At 31.1% G+C, this 15,493-nt stretch overlaps 2 protein-coding genes across 2 annotated transcripts; both read right to left on the bottom strand.

Moving 5' to 3' along the window:
• Window positions 1–53: 53 nt before the first annotated feature.
• Window positions 54–6,293, bottom strand: LOC130442967 (uncharacterized). The gene is made up of 4 exons (XM_056777386.1): window positions 6,245–6,293; window positions 5,534–5,594; window positions 400–619; window positions 54–309 (listed from the first exon to the last, which is right to left on the bottom strand). The coding sequence occupies exons 1-4, from the start codon at window positions 6,251–6,253 to the stop codon at window positions 54–56; spliced, it is 546 nt and encodes a 181-aa protein (XP_056633364.1). The 5' UTR covers window positions 6,254–6,293.
• Window positions 6,294–10,508: 4,215 nt separating this feature from the next.
• On the bottom strand, window positions 10,509–15,322 carry LOC130442552 (mortality factor 4-like protein 1). Its single transcript, XM_056776749.1, has 4 exons — window positions 15,047–15,322; window positions 14,794–14,993; window positions 13,586–13,909; window positions 10,509–13,517 (listed from the first exon to the last, which is right to left on the bottom strand). Exons 1-4 carry the CDS (start codon window positions 15,190–15,192, stop codon window positions 13,204–13,206), a joined length of 984 nt encoding a protein of 327 aa, XP_056632727.1. The 5' UTR covers window positions 15,193–15,322; the 3' UTR covers window positions 10,509–13,203.
• Between the last annotated feature and the right edge of the window lie 171 nt (window positions 15,323–15,493).

Raw genomic sequence — 15,493 nt, 5'->3', positions numbered from 1 at the left:
ATAAATATTCAAATAATCAACAACAACAAGAAAAACAATTTTAACAACAATTTTTAATGGTAACCTCCTCCCAAAGAATCTCCGCCTCCGAAACTACCGTGAGCGGTTAAACCCTCGTGACCCCCTCCATATCCTCCGGAAGATTCACTGGCTCCTAAAACGTCGCTGTAATGTTCGGCAAATCCAGTACCTTCAGATACTCCGTATCCATGACCACCAGATCCTCCACCTCCATGACCACCCGCGCTATATTTAGCAGAAGCAACGAAACTACCACCAAAGGCTCCATTATGTCCACTATCTCCTGAAACATAAAAAGTCATATTGCATATTTGCGACTTTTTGAAAGTATTTTTCTCCTATTTATTTTAAATGAATTGTTTTAACATATGGGGTAACTTACCATGGTTGGTTAAATCGAATATGGTACCTTTACCATCACGACCTCCGCCGGTACTAACCACACTGACTCCATGGTGAAAATCTCCACCAATAGAACCATCAGATGATCCATGTCCATGTCCGTCATCTAGAGATCCGTAATCGTGTCCACCTCCTCCTCCGCCTCCAACAGAAGCTAGGGCAGCCTGCCATTCTTGACCACCTCCGAAGTTACTGCCTGTAAAATCAAAGGGTTAAATGGGACGGTACACAAAAATATAATTGAAGAATATATTTTTCGGGGCGTTGTGAAATAATTTGATATTACAGAATGTCTGGTAGAATTTACTCAAAATAATCTATACAAATGCACATCGAGAATAGACATGTAAACAAAGCGATATGCGAATATTTTAAACTCACAATACAAGAAATGAACTAACCAAGAACATTATGATGTAAAGAAAAATGTTACAAACGTTTATAAATCAAATTTATTGGTAGTTTGTTCGCGGATCACATTTTGAATCGATTCCGAATGAGTTTATAACCAATACAAGGTGACTATAATTATTGAGTTAATATTAAAGATAGAGAGAACGGTAGGTAAGTGGAATTGTACTATTTCCTCATAGAATCATGACACTTTTATTTACCTTTGCATAACAAACTTACTTGTCGAAATAAATGAAATTATTGCTCGCAATTAACAGTCTAAAATGCTTATTTGTTTTGTCTAAATCAAACCACACTATAAGTACTTCAGAAAACAGAAATTTATTTGAAAAAATCACTCAGGATTATACCCAACTCAATGTCAAACGGTCTTCTATACCCTATAATCGTTGGAATTGAGCAACAACCCGCGAACGAAAAATTTGAAACTTCGTATGCGATCGGTTCTCAAACTATTCGGAATTACTCTTCAATGTTTTCTAAACATTCCTACAGTTGGTATGGGAAAAAACGTCCCTACGTTACGGTACCGACAATATTCATTTTCTCTCTCGTTCGAGACACTTTATCCATTCTGCGCATGCTAGAACCGAGCTGGAACCTCGGAATATAGAGAGGTCGTTGCCATGGTGTCTTCCTTAGTCGGAACAGCTTCCACTTAAAGAAACTGTCCATAAAGAAATATGATGTATAATATTGTTTTCTACTATTTTTTTATCCATTATCTAAGAGTCAATAACCTTTAAGCACAATCTCGAGATGGCAATCAATAAATAATTAATGTTTTATGAAACGCCCTATTTGATATTAAATTTTAAGATAGTTATTTGTTTCAGTTTCCGTTCTGTTTACAACTTAAAAAAAATATGATTCTCCAAATTTATTGGTAAAAAACATGCTTTCTAAACATATCTTTGTGTAATTATCCATTTCAATAACCTCATTGATTATAAATCTATTGAAATATTTTAAAGAAAGTTAAATTAGAATATTCATTACATCTTTCTCTTCATATATTGAGTAATAAATATCTAACAGATTGATAATTAATTACGGAATTCAACAACTAGTGAATGTTTAATTAAATTATGTAAGTCGGTTAAATAAATAGAAATATCTAAGAGAAAGTTTTACTGATTTAAGAAAAATACGAAAATACGTCTAATTTTTATTGGTACACTTATATTTATAATTTATTTTTCATGATAAATCGTTGATATAATTTTGAATGTTGTTTAGTGAAAATGATGTTTTAAATTTAACTATGAGTTTATATTGTTTTTACAACTAAAGACTATAAAATCAAAACTCAATCTCTAGCTGTTGGTGGAAAATGCTATATAGTCCAGGAAACAAGGGTTTTAACCTTTAACGATAGAAATTATTTTGGTATACGAGCAGTTTTTGAACACTACTTTAAGAAAAAAATTGCTCTGCGCGCAAGCGGCTAAGGAAACTAGGGGGGAAAATCCTGGAAAATTGGTATTTTGTCGTGGAAGCGGTTAAAAATTACAATACAATGTATATGAACAAACTTGTAGAACACGAAAATCAGCACAAGGTCTCTACATATTTTTTCTCGAAAAATGTTTCATTTACAAGATAATGAGCTATAACCGGTAATATCAGATCTACGCGTCAACAACGATCGTCGGTGTTGCAGGTTTTCTGCGGTTTCCCTGTAACCTGGCGAACTGGTTAACCAGCCAAATGGCCGAGAATAAGGAATAATGCAGCCACAGCTGTACTGGTCCTCCCCCTATTTAAATTAAAAAAAAATCAAAATACATCCCCAAACCGAGAAGACGCGCTGTCTTTTGGCTTCTTCTGGCAAATTGTCGTTCGTTTTTCTCCTTTTCAGCCAGAACAGCACTTCCTACTCTAGAAAATTTCCCTTATCCTACCTAAAAATCATCCGACGAATCTCTCTCTCGCGTCAACAAATACTTGCCGTGACGCTCGACTAAAATCTCTATAACTTCCTTCTTTTTGGGCGAAAATTTCAAAGTAAACGAGATTTTGAAGGAAAATCCTTCAGCAATTGATATATACAGCTGGCTAGTGCCGTCAAAAATGGTTTTTATGGGCTAAAATAATTTCGTTTAATAAATAAACAATGTAATTTCTTACATTATTTTACTGAATTATTTCGACAAGCAAAGTTTCTTCCAAGATCACTAGGTAAAAATTGAACAAATAAAACATTCATTCCCACTTTATCTTTGGCCACATTCAATCACATTTTTCTAAACACGTTTTTTAGTTTTTTCATTTTTTATGATCGATGTCTTTGCGATTGACTTAAAATATCAAAGTGAAAAAGGCCACTTGTCATTCTAGTACCAGGACTTTGCTTCTTTCAGGATATGCGTCTAAAAACGTACAAAAAGAAAGTTTTCATTCATCTTTCCGAAAATTTTCCAAAACACATGTAAATTCTTCTGATAAGGTTAGTAAGTCTAACTTATTGACTATACCTTCATCAATTTGAGACTTCATATTTCAGAACCGGCTTTTTCTTGCAGTGACCATAATTTTTTTCTAAGTAATCTCAGTTTTATTTTAAAATCCCATAACATATCTTCAGTCTTTCTGGTTTGTACTAGTAATTATTCTTTTTCACTTATTCCAGCGAAAATTCCAATTTAGATTAGAAACTTCACTCGGTCTATATGATTTCATCCTTTCTCCCACTTTTAAGAATTTTTTTTCAATTGATATGAAACTATAGATAACAAAAGATTATGTTGCAATTTTTTGGAAAACGGTTGATTCACAAATAAATAGTTAGAACTGTCAAAGCTATTTTCAGAATTCACAAATATCAAATGTGTATGACCGACAAATCAACTTCGTAACTGATTTTAGTCTACTCAAATCACGAATGCACACAGACCAATTAACTTGAGCATGCGCATCACAACTCTCGCACCAGGAGTCCAATACTGAAAAACAACACTCCAAGGTCGTGAATCTCCAAAATGGATTATTTTTCGAAGAAAAACATGAAGATATATTTTTGGTAAAAATTTTCATGCTGTTCATTCCCATTGTATCGAAAATTTCAATCCCTTCCTCGTTATTGATGAAATTGACCTATTTTTACAGTTTTTCCGGTGGTTTTCCCAATTTTTCATGGCCTCTCACACGTAGAACAATTTTTTCTTAAAGTACTTGTCAAAAACTACTTGTGTGTCACAAATTATTACTATTTGTTTTAATGTCATGTTTTATTAAAATTTTGGCATAGTGCCTGGACTAATTCTGGTTTTCGTGGCAACATTCTCAATGTTGCCACAGTGTGTTTGTTTCCCATTTATTATTAAAATTTCATTTCAATCGTCGTGATTTTTGGTCTCTTCTGGTAGATACTTAAATTAAAAAAAAACATTTCAACCAATTTCCTCCAACTATTTTCCTATCAAAAGAGAAGTAAAATCTAAACGATTTATCAAGAAAAACATATAAAAAGTCTAAGAAGTAAAAAAGTTGAAGATATTTCTAATTTATTAATGGCATGTTTGGTTAAATTTATTATCAAAACTCTACTTCTGGGTATTTCATGTTAAATTCTCATTAAATTCGTAACTGGTGATGTAAACAATGATCCAAATTTCAATTAATGGCTTGATAATACAATATCACAATATAAAGCACCATTTTAAAACAGTAAATTTATTAAATACTTTTTGTTGTTTTCAATAACTAACACAACTGATTATCTCTTTATGCAAAAATTTTATAAAAAATAATTGTATATATACCTTCTTGGCAATCACTACCAAATATAGTAATTTATATTGAAGAGTAGAATTATATACTAATTGACTTTTATGGTGTTTTTAATGTTTATTGCCAGAATTAATTACGAATAAACAGTTTGGCGAAAGTAATTAATTTTATATGGAACGAAGTGAAAGATACCCAACAAAAAAAGAAATTTAATCCAATCTACAAATTTTATATTATGAAAGTCATAGTTTCCGTCGAAACTAAGTGTGCCAAATTATATAGATATTATTATTCACTTTTGTGTTTAGCATCTAAATAAACCGATAAATTATAAAAAAAACCAGTAGCGTCTCTAAGCATACTTCACAAATTCAATAATAATTAAAGTCTGTTCCGCCATACTTTATTTACTTTTGACAGACGTAATGTCAAAATACGCAACTTAACTGTATACATAGTTGCATATCTAAGATCTGGAATTTTTTTAAGTTTTTAGCTTTTCGAATTAAATTTTTTTTTTTAAAGATCAAAAACGTAATTTTTTAAGTTGCTTAGCAGTAATACTCTTCAAAATTGCACTAGTTGGAGTAAAAACATAAAACTAAAGAAAAATGTAATCCGTATTGATATCGCGTGATACTCTACATAGATAAAGAAAAAAGAAGGAGTTAAATTATATTGAAAATTAACAAAAACAAAACTTTATATAACTCATTATTCTTAGAAATTATGCCCAATAAGCAATAATATTTTTTATCTGTACTTTACGTACAAATGAAAACCTCGGAAATTTACAGATAAATAAAAAAATGAAAACAGATAACAGGGTATATTAATGATACTATAAATTTTAAAATAAATATAGAGTTTTCCTAAAATTGATTTTAGATACTTCTACACGACTGTTATCCGTTAATATTGTTTTATATTTATTTTTCAAATGCCAATATCACCTCTTACTTACCAGAATCTATAATTCCTGGATAGCTGGTCACCAATCCAACCAAGGATGCAAAGAGCAAATACTGAAAAAATGACGGAAAAAATTATAAACTCCTAATTACACTGAAAAAAATGGTCTCGAGAAATGTTTGTTGTCATTTTAAAACAAATCACTTTTGAAAGTTGTGAGGAAATTAATATAAATAATTTTAATATCTATAATTTTGTAAATGAAAAGGATAATCCAAATATCTAAATTTTCTAATGTGTAACATCTACTTTAAGTTTTTTCGATTTCTGGTAATCAGCTGACTGTTACTAGGTAGCTGCGCTGTTGCCAATAAATTTGCACGTAGATACAAATTTATTGTGATGTATCCTGTGTGAATAAATTAAACTATTATTCACTATTATTATTAATTTGAAATTCTTAATTTGTATCTAAAAGTTCATTCGTCTGCAAACTAAGAAAGTAAGAATTTTATATATGATACTTATTAATAATTCATTGGCAATATTTCCACTTTTTAAAATATTTTAAAAGAATTTAAACATTTACATTATTCGACAAATATTTTTATTTTGTATATGAAAAATTTTAAAAAGCCACAGTTAAATCGCGATTATTTCAGTTGAAACAACTTTCATTTTGAACTTCATATTAAATATGTCATAACAAAACGAGGCTGATGTCGCTATAACTTGGATTTATTTTCGAAAATAAACTCCTCACCTGGTGCATGTTGCTTAGAAAACGACTCTCACAAAACGAGAACTGATGGATACGGTGAAGAAATTGTGCTTTTATATCCCCTTCACGATTTATACAAGTTGAAGGCGATTGTCTAATGACATTGGGCGAAAGTAATATTCTTTCTCCGAGCCCGTTACGATGACTATACAATTTAACTATTAAATCCCTAAATCTGACACAGTTACAGTTCTTTCAACTAATATGATATTAATTTCTAATTGGAATAAAAAATAAACTATAACGTTTATTATTTTCCGTCTATACAGAACGTCCTCAATTTATTCAGTCTTCTCACAATCATTTTGAATAAAAGAATATTTTTGTATATTATTCAAATGCAATTTAAAACTATTTTCAATTCCGAAATTATATTAATCTAATATAAAATAATGGATCGGAACATTATGTTTTGAATTTTTAGTTTTCTTATCATTTGATCATGAAAAATAAATTGTTGATAAGGAATGTGGAAGCTAATGGCTATGGAATTAGAGAAAGTATTTGATGCGAAAGGGACTTGTACAAAAAGACAATGGCGACAGCGTTAATTAGAGAAGAAATAAGAGGGAAACTGAAAATTATCTTAAGACTTTCCTTTTAAAAAGAAAAATTTGTTTTATGACCAGTTCAACGAGACAGAATTTCAAAGCAATCCTAGTTTTTGTGAATACAGGGACGTCTTCGGTAGTTTGGTGCTGGGATCTTTTTACGTATCTAAAAAAAGTGACATTCTAATGAAGATTTTATTTTGGAATTGTTAAATATTACACTTTACCGTCGCTATATAACGTAGAAAACACTAAAACAACTGTCCGCTTAGTCAAAATAAAATTTTTTATGTAAAATGTTAGTTCTAAGTTATAGGAATCCAGTAAAGATGATATGTGTGATTTTAAATATATAACATGGTCTGTCAAAACGGTACCTAACCTAACATTCGCTTTCCAACATTGGCTAAACATTGGAGGAAGACTGGAACCTTACCTAAACTTACTTATAGAAATTAAAACGTGGCAAAAAAGTGATGAACAGCATACAACAGATATATATTATTTTAAAATGAACTGGATGATACTGGCAACTTTGATTTTTCATGCAAAACACGTAGCATTAACACGCAAGAGAACGAGAAGTGTGTGTAGTTGTATAAGTATTGGTTCCAACTTCGTTTCAATGTGGGTACTCCTTTGATGCGCGTCAAAAAACCCGACCTCCTATGGCTAACGTTGGTAGCAAAACATTCGTCGAATGACATGCGCATTACGACCATACAATGTGTCCAATCATACAGTTGGAAGCATTGGACGCATCGTGTGGTATCAGCTTAAGAAATGGGAAGTTAAATATTCGTCGTGATTTGCAACGAGGATAATTGTTTTATGTCATAAAATGGTCACAATCTGGCTTCAAACATTCATTTTCAAACCTATAATTTGTAATAATTAAAATAACCAAATCATTTGATTTTATTCAAGAAATTTATGTAGTTTATTATTCATAGAATGATAAATACCCACGTATCTTTCTAAGAGATTTTTCAACTTCGTCAAGAAATGTACATTTTTTATAATTTGCAATGGATTGTAAGCAGTGGCGTAGCTACGTGTAGGCGAAGTGGGTCCCCGCTAACGGCATCGCACTTAAAGGGGCCTCTTTAAATAGTATGCCACCAAAATTGACAATTTGCGCAATTTTTGTATCTGGATCTACAAATTTTGGGAAACAGGCTTTAATGAATGTACTGTAAAAGCCTAAAAATTCATTGAAAATAGTAGCTCAGAGATTCCAATGACTTTTAAAGAAAAAAGGCTTCACAAAAAAAGAAAATGTTTAATTATGAAGCTGTATGGGCTGAAAATAGATTCAGATTTAATTTTTTTATTACAATGGTTGACATTAACATAACATTTACTGTATGTACATACTGAATATTACAACAATTTTGGATGATTGTACGACATAAATAATTGAAACTCTTTATCAAATATCGAGCTTTTAAAGCACTGTAATTATGTAGGTCTAGTATTTCAAGATGGAGAAAGCAAAGACAAAATCTTATGAGGTTTACCAAGAAACTGCAACTTTTAGTGCCTGATCTACCAAACTCTATTAAAGACGCCAGTCAGATGATTCAATATATAATTACAAATGAACTTGAAGATATCTATCCTAATGCTATTATAAATATGTTGACTATGCCTGTAAGTACAGCTTCTACAGAAAGAAGTTGAAAATTATTTAAAACTACTTAAGAAACAATATGAAGAAGAACCGACTAGCTGGTTTAGCAATACTCTCGATCGAAGCAGATTTCGCAGCAAAAATTAATTACAAATTCGTATTATAGAAATTCAGTAAAGCAATAAGTCGAAGAACTTTACTTTTGTAAAAAATTAAATTACCAAGTAATAAAATCAAACCTTTTTTCTGGGATGTTTCAGGACTTGATGTAAAAAGGTCTGGAGTGAGTAGATGATGTGAAAATAATGCTGTGACATGAAAAAAATGTGTAACGCGACCACTCGTTTCTGATTTATCGGCCTTTGAAGCTGCGAAATCACAACTTATATTTAAGTATATTTTCTAAATTATATATTTGCCAGGGGTGGCTCATGCTCAATAGTTAACAATCCGTAGCTTTTACAGGGACAACCTGTACAATCTGAAGATAGCAAATGAAGGGCACAGGGGGAAAACGGTCACAGTCCATCCAGACGAATTTGGAGAATATCGAAAATATGGGTTTAATAACACGTTAGAAGGTAAAATTTAAGGAAAAAAAGTCGCAAAAAATATATTTGGTAAATAATGTGTTTATTATTAAAAAATGAAAAAAACAAAAATAAACATTAATTCAAAACTAGTGACGTAACAGAAAAGAAAAAAAGTTTTATCCTGGACTCATGCCACTTTTCCCCAGCATCAAACTAATCTGTTAGTGGGTCATCCACAAATTCGTCATCGCTCTGTTCGCTCGTAAAGAATGATATCAGATTTTGCAAATCCTTCCATTTGGGCATTTTAACAGGGATGGGACCCTGATAAAGTTTTCTCAACGTTTTCTGGTTTCTTGTTTCTTTCTTAGGCTCTTCTTAAGCGGTTTCTGGTTGAACTTAGGACTACTATATAGGCCCATATAAGCGGATTTGTGGAAAACTAAGCGGGAATTCTCATGAGAAAACTTCAGCATCCTGATAGGCCGAGTCTGGAAGGGGCACTTCGTTGGATAAAGCGACGAAAAAAATGTACATCAAATTTGAAAATCAAAATTTTTGCTACAATCGATGACCTCAAATGGTGTAGGTTTCACACGGCAATTTCTTAATTCGTCTCTCCAGTCATCTGGTATCTTTTTGGTTTACAAGACTCATGTTTCGATCGCACTCGAGGGATGAATGCCCCCTGATCGGAAATATTACTTTAACAGTATTAAAACGGTTTTTTTTGTAACCAAGAAATGTAGGAATCGAATAACCGTAAAGTTATTATTTTTTCCTGAGAACGAATCACAAAAAATTGCTAGTTCTTCTACTTCCATGGACAGGAAGTGATACAGCATGGAACAGACTTCATCAGCTCCTTCTTGAATTTGACAAAATATGAATATTGAAACTAATGACGTAGTAAACATCATTGGTAGTGATATTTGGACATGGCAACTTTTTTTTAGAAATCCATGGTAATATTTTCCATAGTTATAGACCTTTGCAGCATGTTTGCGGTAATTTTGCTTTGGATTATAAAATTGCTGACCTTTTCTTAGAGGAAGCTCCTTTTCACGATTTTTTTCGCCAAATCATTGCTTCCAATCTTCGTCGTTTTATCATCCGGGATGGAATTCAATTTTAGAGTAAATGATGATATGTCGGCTTTCAAGGTATCACACGTACCGCACGTGTCTTTGCGTGGATAGCCAAACGATATATGTATTAAAGTTGCTTTCAAAAATTCCTCTAAAAGTTTCGTAGGAAAATTTATCATCAGTGTTGCGATCAGAAAACATTTTGTGTAGTTTCACTACATTTAGATCTTCGGGCAGGTAAATTTAAAAAGTTATATTAAAAAAAATATCAAACGGATTTCGTGGTTTATAAAAAGTAAGCCAAAGGGTCCGTGCGCACCTTCGCCGAATTTTAGAATTTCAATATATCTAGACAGGACTGGCTCCAGGGCGGAGACAGGTTCGTAACATTACGAAAAGTAGGATTCGGTAGACAGGAAGTTTTCAATAAATTCAATAAAGTTTTTAGTAAAATTGGTCTATTTATATATAACATTTTGACAATAACTATTTCAGTTCTATAACTTTGAAAAGTAAGTAAGAAACACATAAATTTACAGCTAATAAATTTAACAGAACCTAAAAGTAAAGCCATAGACATGGTTCGTCTCAATGAAAAATCACAAATATAAAAACTTTAATAAGCTTCTCTTTGCTAGAAAATGCCAACTTTCTCACTTGATAAATAAATAAATGCAATGAGGACTATAACATACTATACAAATTCAGTTGATTTAATAATGTATTAAACAAAAAATATTTACAGTATTGCCATATATAGTAAAAGTAGAATCTAAATTTTTAAACCGCATAATGTGATGTGTACTTTAATTAAAATCAAATCAATTTTTGGGCCCTGCTATATAGTCTAGTCAACAAGTGCTTTTTAGGTCAAAACTTTTTCGCCGTCTTCTAAAAATATGATTGAGGTGTCATTCGATTCGTAATCGCATGTAGAGAGTTTTTGGATAAATTCAGAATGCGCTCGCAAAAATTACAAAATTTATAAACAATTAAATGGAAAAAGGGGGTTTGGTTTTTTTCTTATAACTGTAAAACTATTTGAGATATTCTGAATCTGAAAAAATATTCGAAGTCCCAGCTCCTGGAACTGTAGGACCAATATTTATAATTTTTTTCATAATATTAATTAATTCTTTTTTTTTATTAACGAGCCATCGAAAAATGATTTTGTATAATTTTTATCTTTTATTGTTTAATAAATTGTTATAAACAAATGGACTATTTATAAGATAATTGAAAAATTCTTTTTGAAAATATAATCACTGATACAAATTATGATTGTTAATAACAATGAGAAAATTTACAATTTTTTCATTCTATCGACGGCAATTTGTTCTAAAACCTTCAAAGAATGGCTCCACAAATAGAAAAAAAATTTAGATTTGTAGTTTAGCAATTACCTCACTTACAATATACAAGAGATTGTTAATTAGCAAATGCATAACTTATTGAAAAATCGCGATTAACATTTTTTGCCAGTGGATTATTTTGTTGTTGATCTATCCTGTCAGTTCCTAAATTTTTTCAAATCAAAATTTCAATATTTTTTGTTGCGCTAACCCGAATACCCGTTTTCGGACGTATTTTCAGTCCTCAATAGTAAATTACCTCCGCTTTTCAAATCTTTTTTCAGATTCAGAATATCTAAAATAGTTTTTGAGATATAAGCAAAAAACAAACCCCCTTTTTATTAGTTAATTACCTAACTTATGTAATTTTTGCGAGCGCATCTTTTCTACAACTTTCTACATGCGATTAAGAAGCGAATGACACCTTAACCATATTTTAGGAGCCGGCAAAAAAGTTTTGGCCTAAAAAGCACTCTTTGACTAGACTAATATTCGTTTTTGTATGACGTTATTAGTTCTTTCGACCCAAATGAAAGAGTTAATTTACCTTCACACCAACGAAGAATCCCTTAGGTATTACATAACTGGAATGAAAAAAATCCAAACAAACAAAAACAGTAGTTACCAGTTAGAAGGTCAAATTAGATCAAAGCTGGGAGACTGATATGTAGAAAAGAATCAACCTGAGAAATTGTCCCTTTAGTAAACATACACCGGGAAGTTATCAGGAAAAGCAAAAATAAATCAAGGGTATTGTGTTGTACCAGATTTGGTTGAGCCATAACACAATAGCTAGAGCAGTATAACAACAGACTTTTTTTTACGAGCGTAAAATTACTTGTTAAAGAAACAATTAACACTTTGGGAAACACCATGCAAAAATAAGTTCGATACAGCGTCGCAGCTTAGCATAACTTCCACGCCTCCAGCTATTATTATCTTTATAAACCATTGGATCAAGTTTCCTAAAAAATATAGTGTCACTATAATGTCAGTTGCATGATGGTCGTCATAGCGGTGATAAACAGTTGTTGAACGTATTATTACATAATCAACTAATACAGGGTATCAAGCGAAAGTATTGCCTAAATTTTTACCCTCGGTATTATTAAACATCACACTTTTCTCCAAACCATTGTTTTCGTCTTTCAATGACTCTTCATCATCCAAATTTAATAATAATGTCCAAATCATCCTTTTTCCACCAATACAAGGCCTCCTCTCTAATGAGTACTGAATAAATTCTGTACCACTTTATAGGAAATAGTTTGGTCACCGTGAAGACAGCAATTATTAACAACTATCATATGATGTTACCAAAACCCTAGCATTATCGTGGTAAGGTATAATTTCTAGAACTGTTGATGATATTCATACTGCTTCAACACCAACACACAATTTACGTGAAGATGATAACTTTGTTATCGAAACTTAAGCGGGACAGTGTAATTGTGAGTGTTAGTGTAATGGTAGCAGTAAACAGTATGTTCAGTAGGTGTAGCAGTAGTAAAAGTATGAATTCAAACTTAGTTAAAACAACAGAACATAAAAATCTTGTTAATGTTGGATACATTCAACTTAATTTAAAACCTTTACTATCCTCAAATAGCATTTTTTTTATCATTTGTTGAAATGTAACAAGAATATTTTAATTTAGAATAAAATGTGTTTCTGTAAATACTATTCTCAATGTTCAAAGAATATACAATGAACTTCAATGAAAAAAAAACCTTTTTGGAACTTTTAATCTAATCGCAACTGTCCCAATCTAGATCCTCCTTATATCACAGAGCTTTTCTGTGGTACTCGGGTGAAGCGTTTCCATAGTCTTGAAGACTGAATAATTGTGCGCTGTTTTTTATCATATATTTCAAGAAATCTTGCACATTTTGAATAAGCAATTGAACACTTCTCTCATCTAATGGTGTATAAGCTAGCATGGCACCTAATTTTACAAATAAGCGTAGTAAATGAAAAGCTCCATATATTTCTGACATTGGTTTATCAGGATAAGTTTGAAGAATTTCCGCATACTGTGGTCTTTCAAATTTATACAGCAACTGTGTGCCTAACATAACATTGAAATATTCTTTGATACCTGCAAATCAAAATGTGTTTTGAAATTTCAAGTGAAAGAGTGAAAAATATATTCAATAAACTTATTACCTTTCACTATTTCAATTGTAGCAGATTCTTTACTAGAATTATTGGATTTTGTAGACTTCTTGTAACTTAAATAATTTTCCAATATTTGATCTACACTAGTTTTAGCTGGTAGATTGAACAATTTTCTTTGTCTAGTAATTACATCCCAATCATCTACTAGCCAAGGTTTCAATTCATCAGGAATTTTCACTTTGACTTCAACTTTACTTAGAAATTGTTCTTCTGCTTCAACAGATGGATCTAAACGTCCCCTTTTCTTTTTTGGGACATCTGAACTTGACTCTTGACCACTGGAAGGAGTGGGTGGTACTTCTTTCTTCTTACCTTTGGAATAAAAAAAAATATTGACATATATTGACATCACATTTATCCTTAAATTTACTACAATTAATTCTTCTACAGATTGAATAAAAGTATCAAATTATCTTATATATTTTTTTCTTGTTTAAGCTTCTTTAAGTAGAAAATCAATTTAAACTGAGTGAATCAGACAATTCATTACAAAAAACATAAAAAGATGTGAGGAGTAAAAATTAAAAAAATATATCTTATAATATGATCAGAAAGTACATTTACCATTCATATTTCTGATTGATAATTCTGTATTCACACTTTTCATTTTGACACTGACTTAAAATGACAATTTAAATATGAATAAAATATATTTAAAAATGATGTCAAACAATACAGGGGTATTCAAATATTAAGATAAATATGACAATTTTTAAAATATATTTTAAAAAAACTGCATAATTTGGGGATATTCTGAGAGTAAAATTTTCAAATATAATCTACATGTTACATTCTACTAATAATTTGAAATTAACAAAAAAATAAAAATAACAATATTGTTAAACAAAATTCAGTTGCTTTCAAATGCATTTTATTAACATTTAAGTCCAGGTAGAAATTTGTAAGGAGAACATTTCTTTCAATATAAACCTAAATAAAAAATAATTAACTTGATAAAAGGTTATTTTCATGAATCATCATATTTATGCCATGATAAATGATTTATAATTAATAACACCTAGATATAATAATCAATATTGTAAATAACAAACAAAATAGATAGTGAAATTCCTTTCAAAATTAGTTTGCTGTTACATTTTTTGTTTAAAATAATACTTTCTACATAATTTCTATTTAAATAAATAAATTATCCATATCAAAAACACACACAAAAAAAATTCTTCACCTTGGCTTACCTTTAGTTACCTCTGCTACTGGAGTACTTGCTCTAGAATCTCCATCTTTTGCAACTTCGCTTTTTGCAGCACTGGTTTTCTTGGTTACTTTCCTCGTTTTACTTTGTTGTGCTGAATGAGCTTTTTGAACTTCCTTCTGCCTAGCAACATTAGCTTCATTATATTTCAACACCCTGCTCTCAGGAACCCATTCATCCCAACTGCAATAGAAGAATTCTTAAAATAAAACTTTGGACAACTTACACTCCATTACTTTTTGTTCCAACCAGCGTAATGTATAAAATATTTGACTTGTTTTTCTTTGGTAATGGTTGATTTCAAACATTTGGCTTCATATATTAGAGGTCCATGAAAACATAAAACTTTTTCTCCGTCGGAAAATTTTAATTTCGGTGGCATATTTGAGGAAGACGTTCTGTATGGAATATCAAACTTCGAATATGTAATTCCTTTAGGTATTCACCTGGGGAACAGTTGATACCCGTCAACAAAAAAAGTAAACTTTACTCTGTCATTTAACTGTCAATTCATTGTCAAAATTTGTATTTATAAACAAATATACAATACTGCGTTCAGCCATGACTCTGATGGTTCGGTATCGTTCGGCAATCTACTTTATTTCGATCTCACTATTCGGCACAGAATTCGGTTCGTGCTCGGTCTCTTTGCTCCGAATCTTGAAAGAGAGCTCTCAGATTTG

Source organism: Diorhabda sublineata, chromosome 4 (assembly GCF_026230105.1).
Source record: "Diorhabda sublineata isolate icDioSubl1.1 chromosome 4, icDioSubl1.1, whole genome shotgun sequence".
In the NCBI taxonomy this organism is placed as follows: Eukaryota; Metazoa; Arthropoda; class Insecta; order Coleoptera; family Chrysomelidae; genus Diorhabda; species Diorhabda sublineata.
The sequence above is the reverse complement of the archived record's forward strand: the minus strand, read 5'-3'. Positions and strand labels throughout refer to the sequence as shown.

What these genes read in the sequence shown, in the direction of transcription:
- LOC130442967 (XM_056777386.1), bottom strand. An exon ending in TCCAGGAATTATAGATTCTG is followed by an intron (nt 620 to 5,533) that starts GTAAGTAAGAGG and finishes TTGATTTTACAG; the next exon opens with GCAGTAACTTCGGAGGTGGT. An exon ending in GATTTAACCAACCATGGTAA is followed by an intron (nt 310 to 399) that starts GTTACCCCATAT and finishes GACTTTTTATGT; the next exon opens with TTCAGGAGATAGTGGACATA.
- LOC130442552 (XM_056776749.1), bottom strand. Translation starts at nt 15,192, where the DNA reads ATGCCACCGAAATTAAAATTTTCCGACGGAGAAAAAGTTTTATGTTTT. An exon ending in AGTAGCAGAGGTAACTAAAG is followed by an intron (nt 13,910 to 14,793) that starts GTAAGCCAAGGT and finishes TTTATTCCAAAG; the next exon opens with GTAAGAAGAAAGAAGTACCA. An exon ending in TACAATTGAAATAGTGAAAG is followed by an intron (nt 13,518 to 13,585) that starts GTAATAAGTTTA and finishes TTTGATTTGCAG; the next exon opens with GTATCAAAGAATATTTCAAT.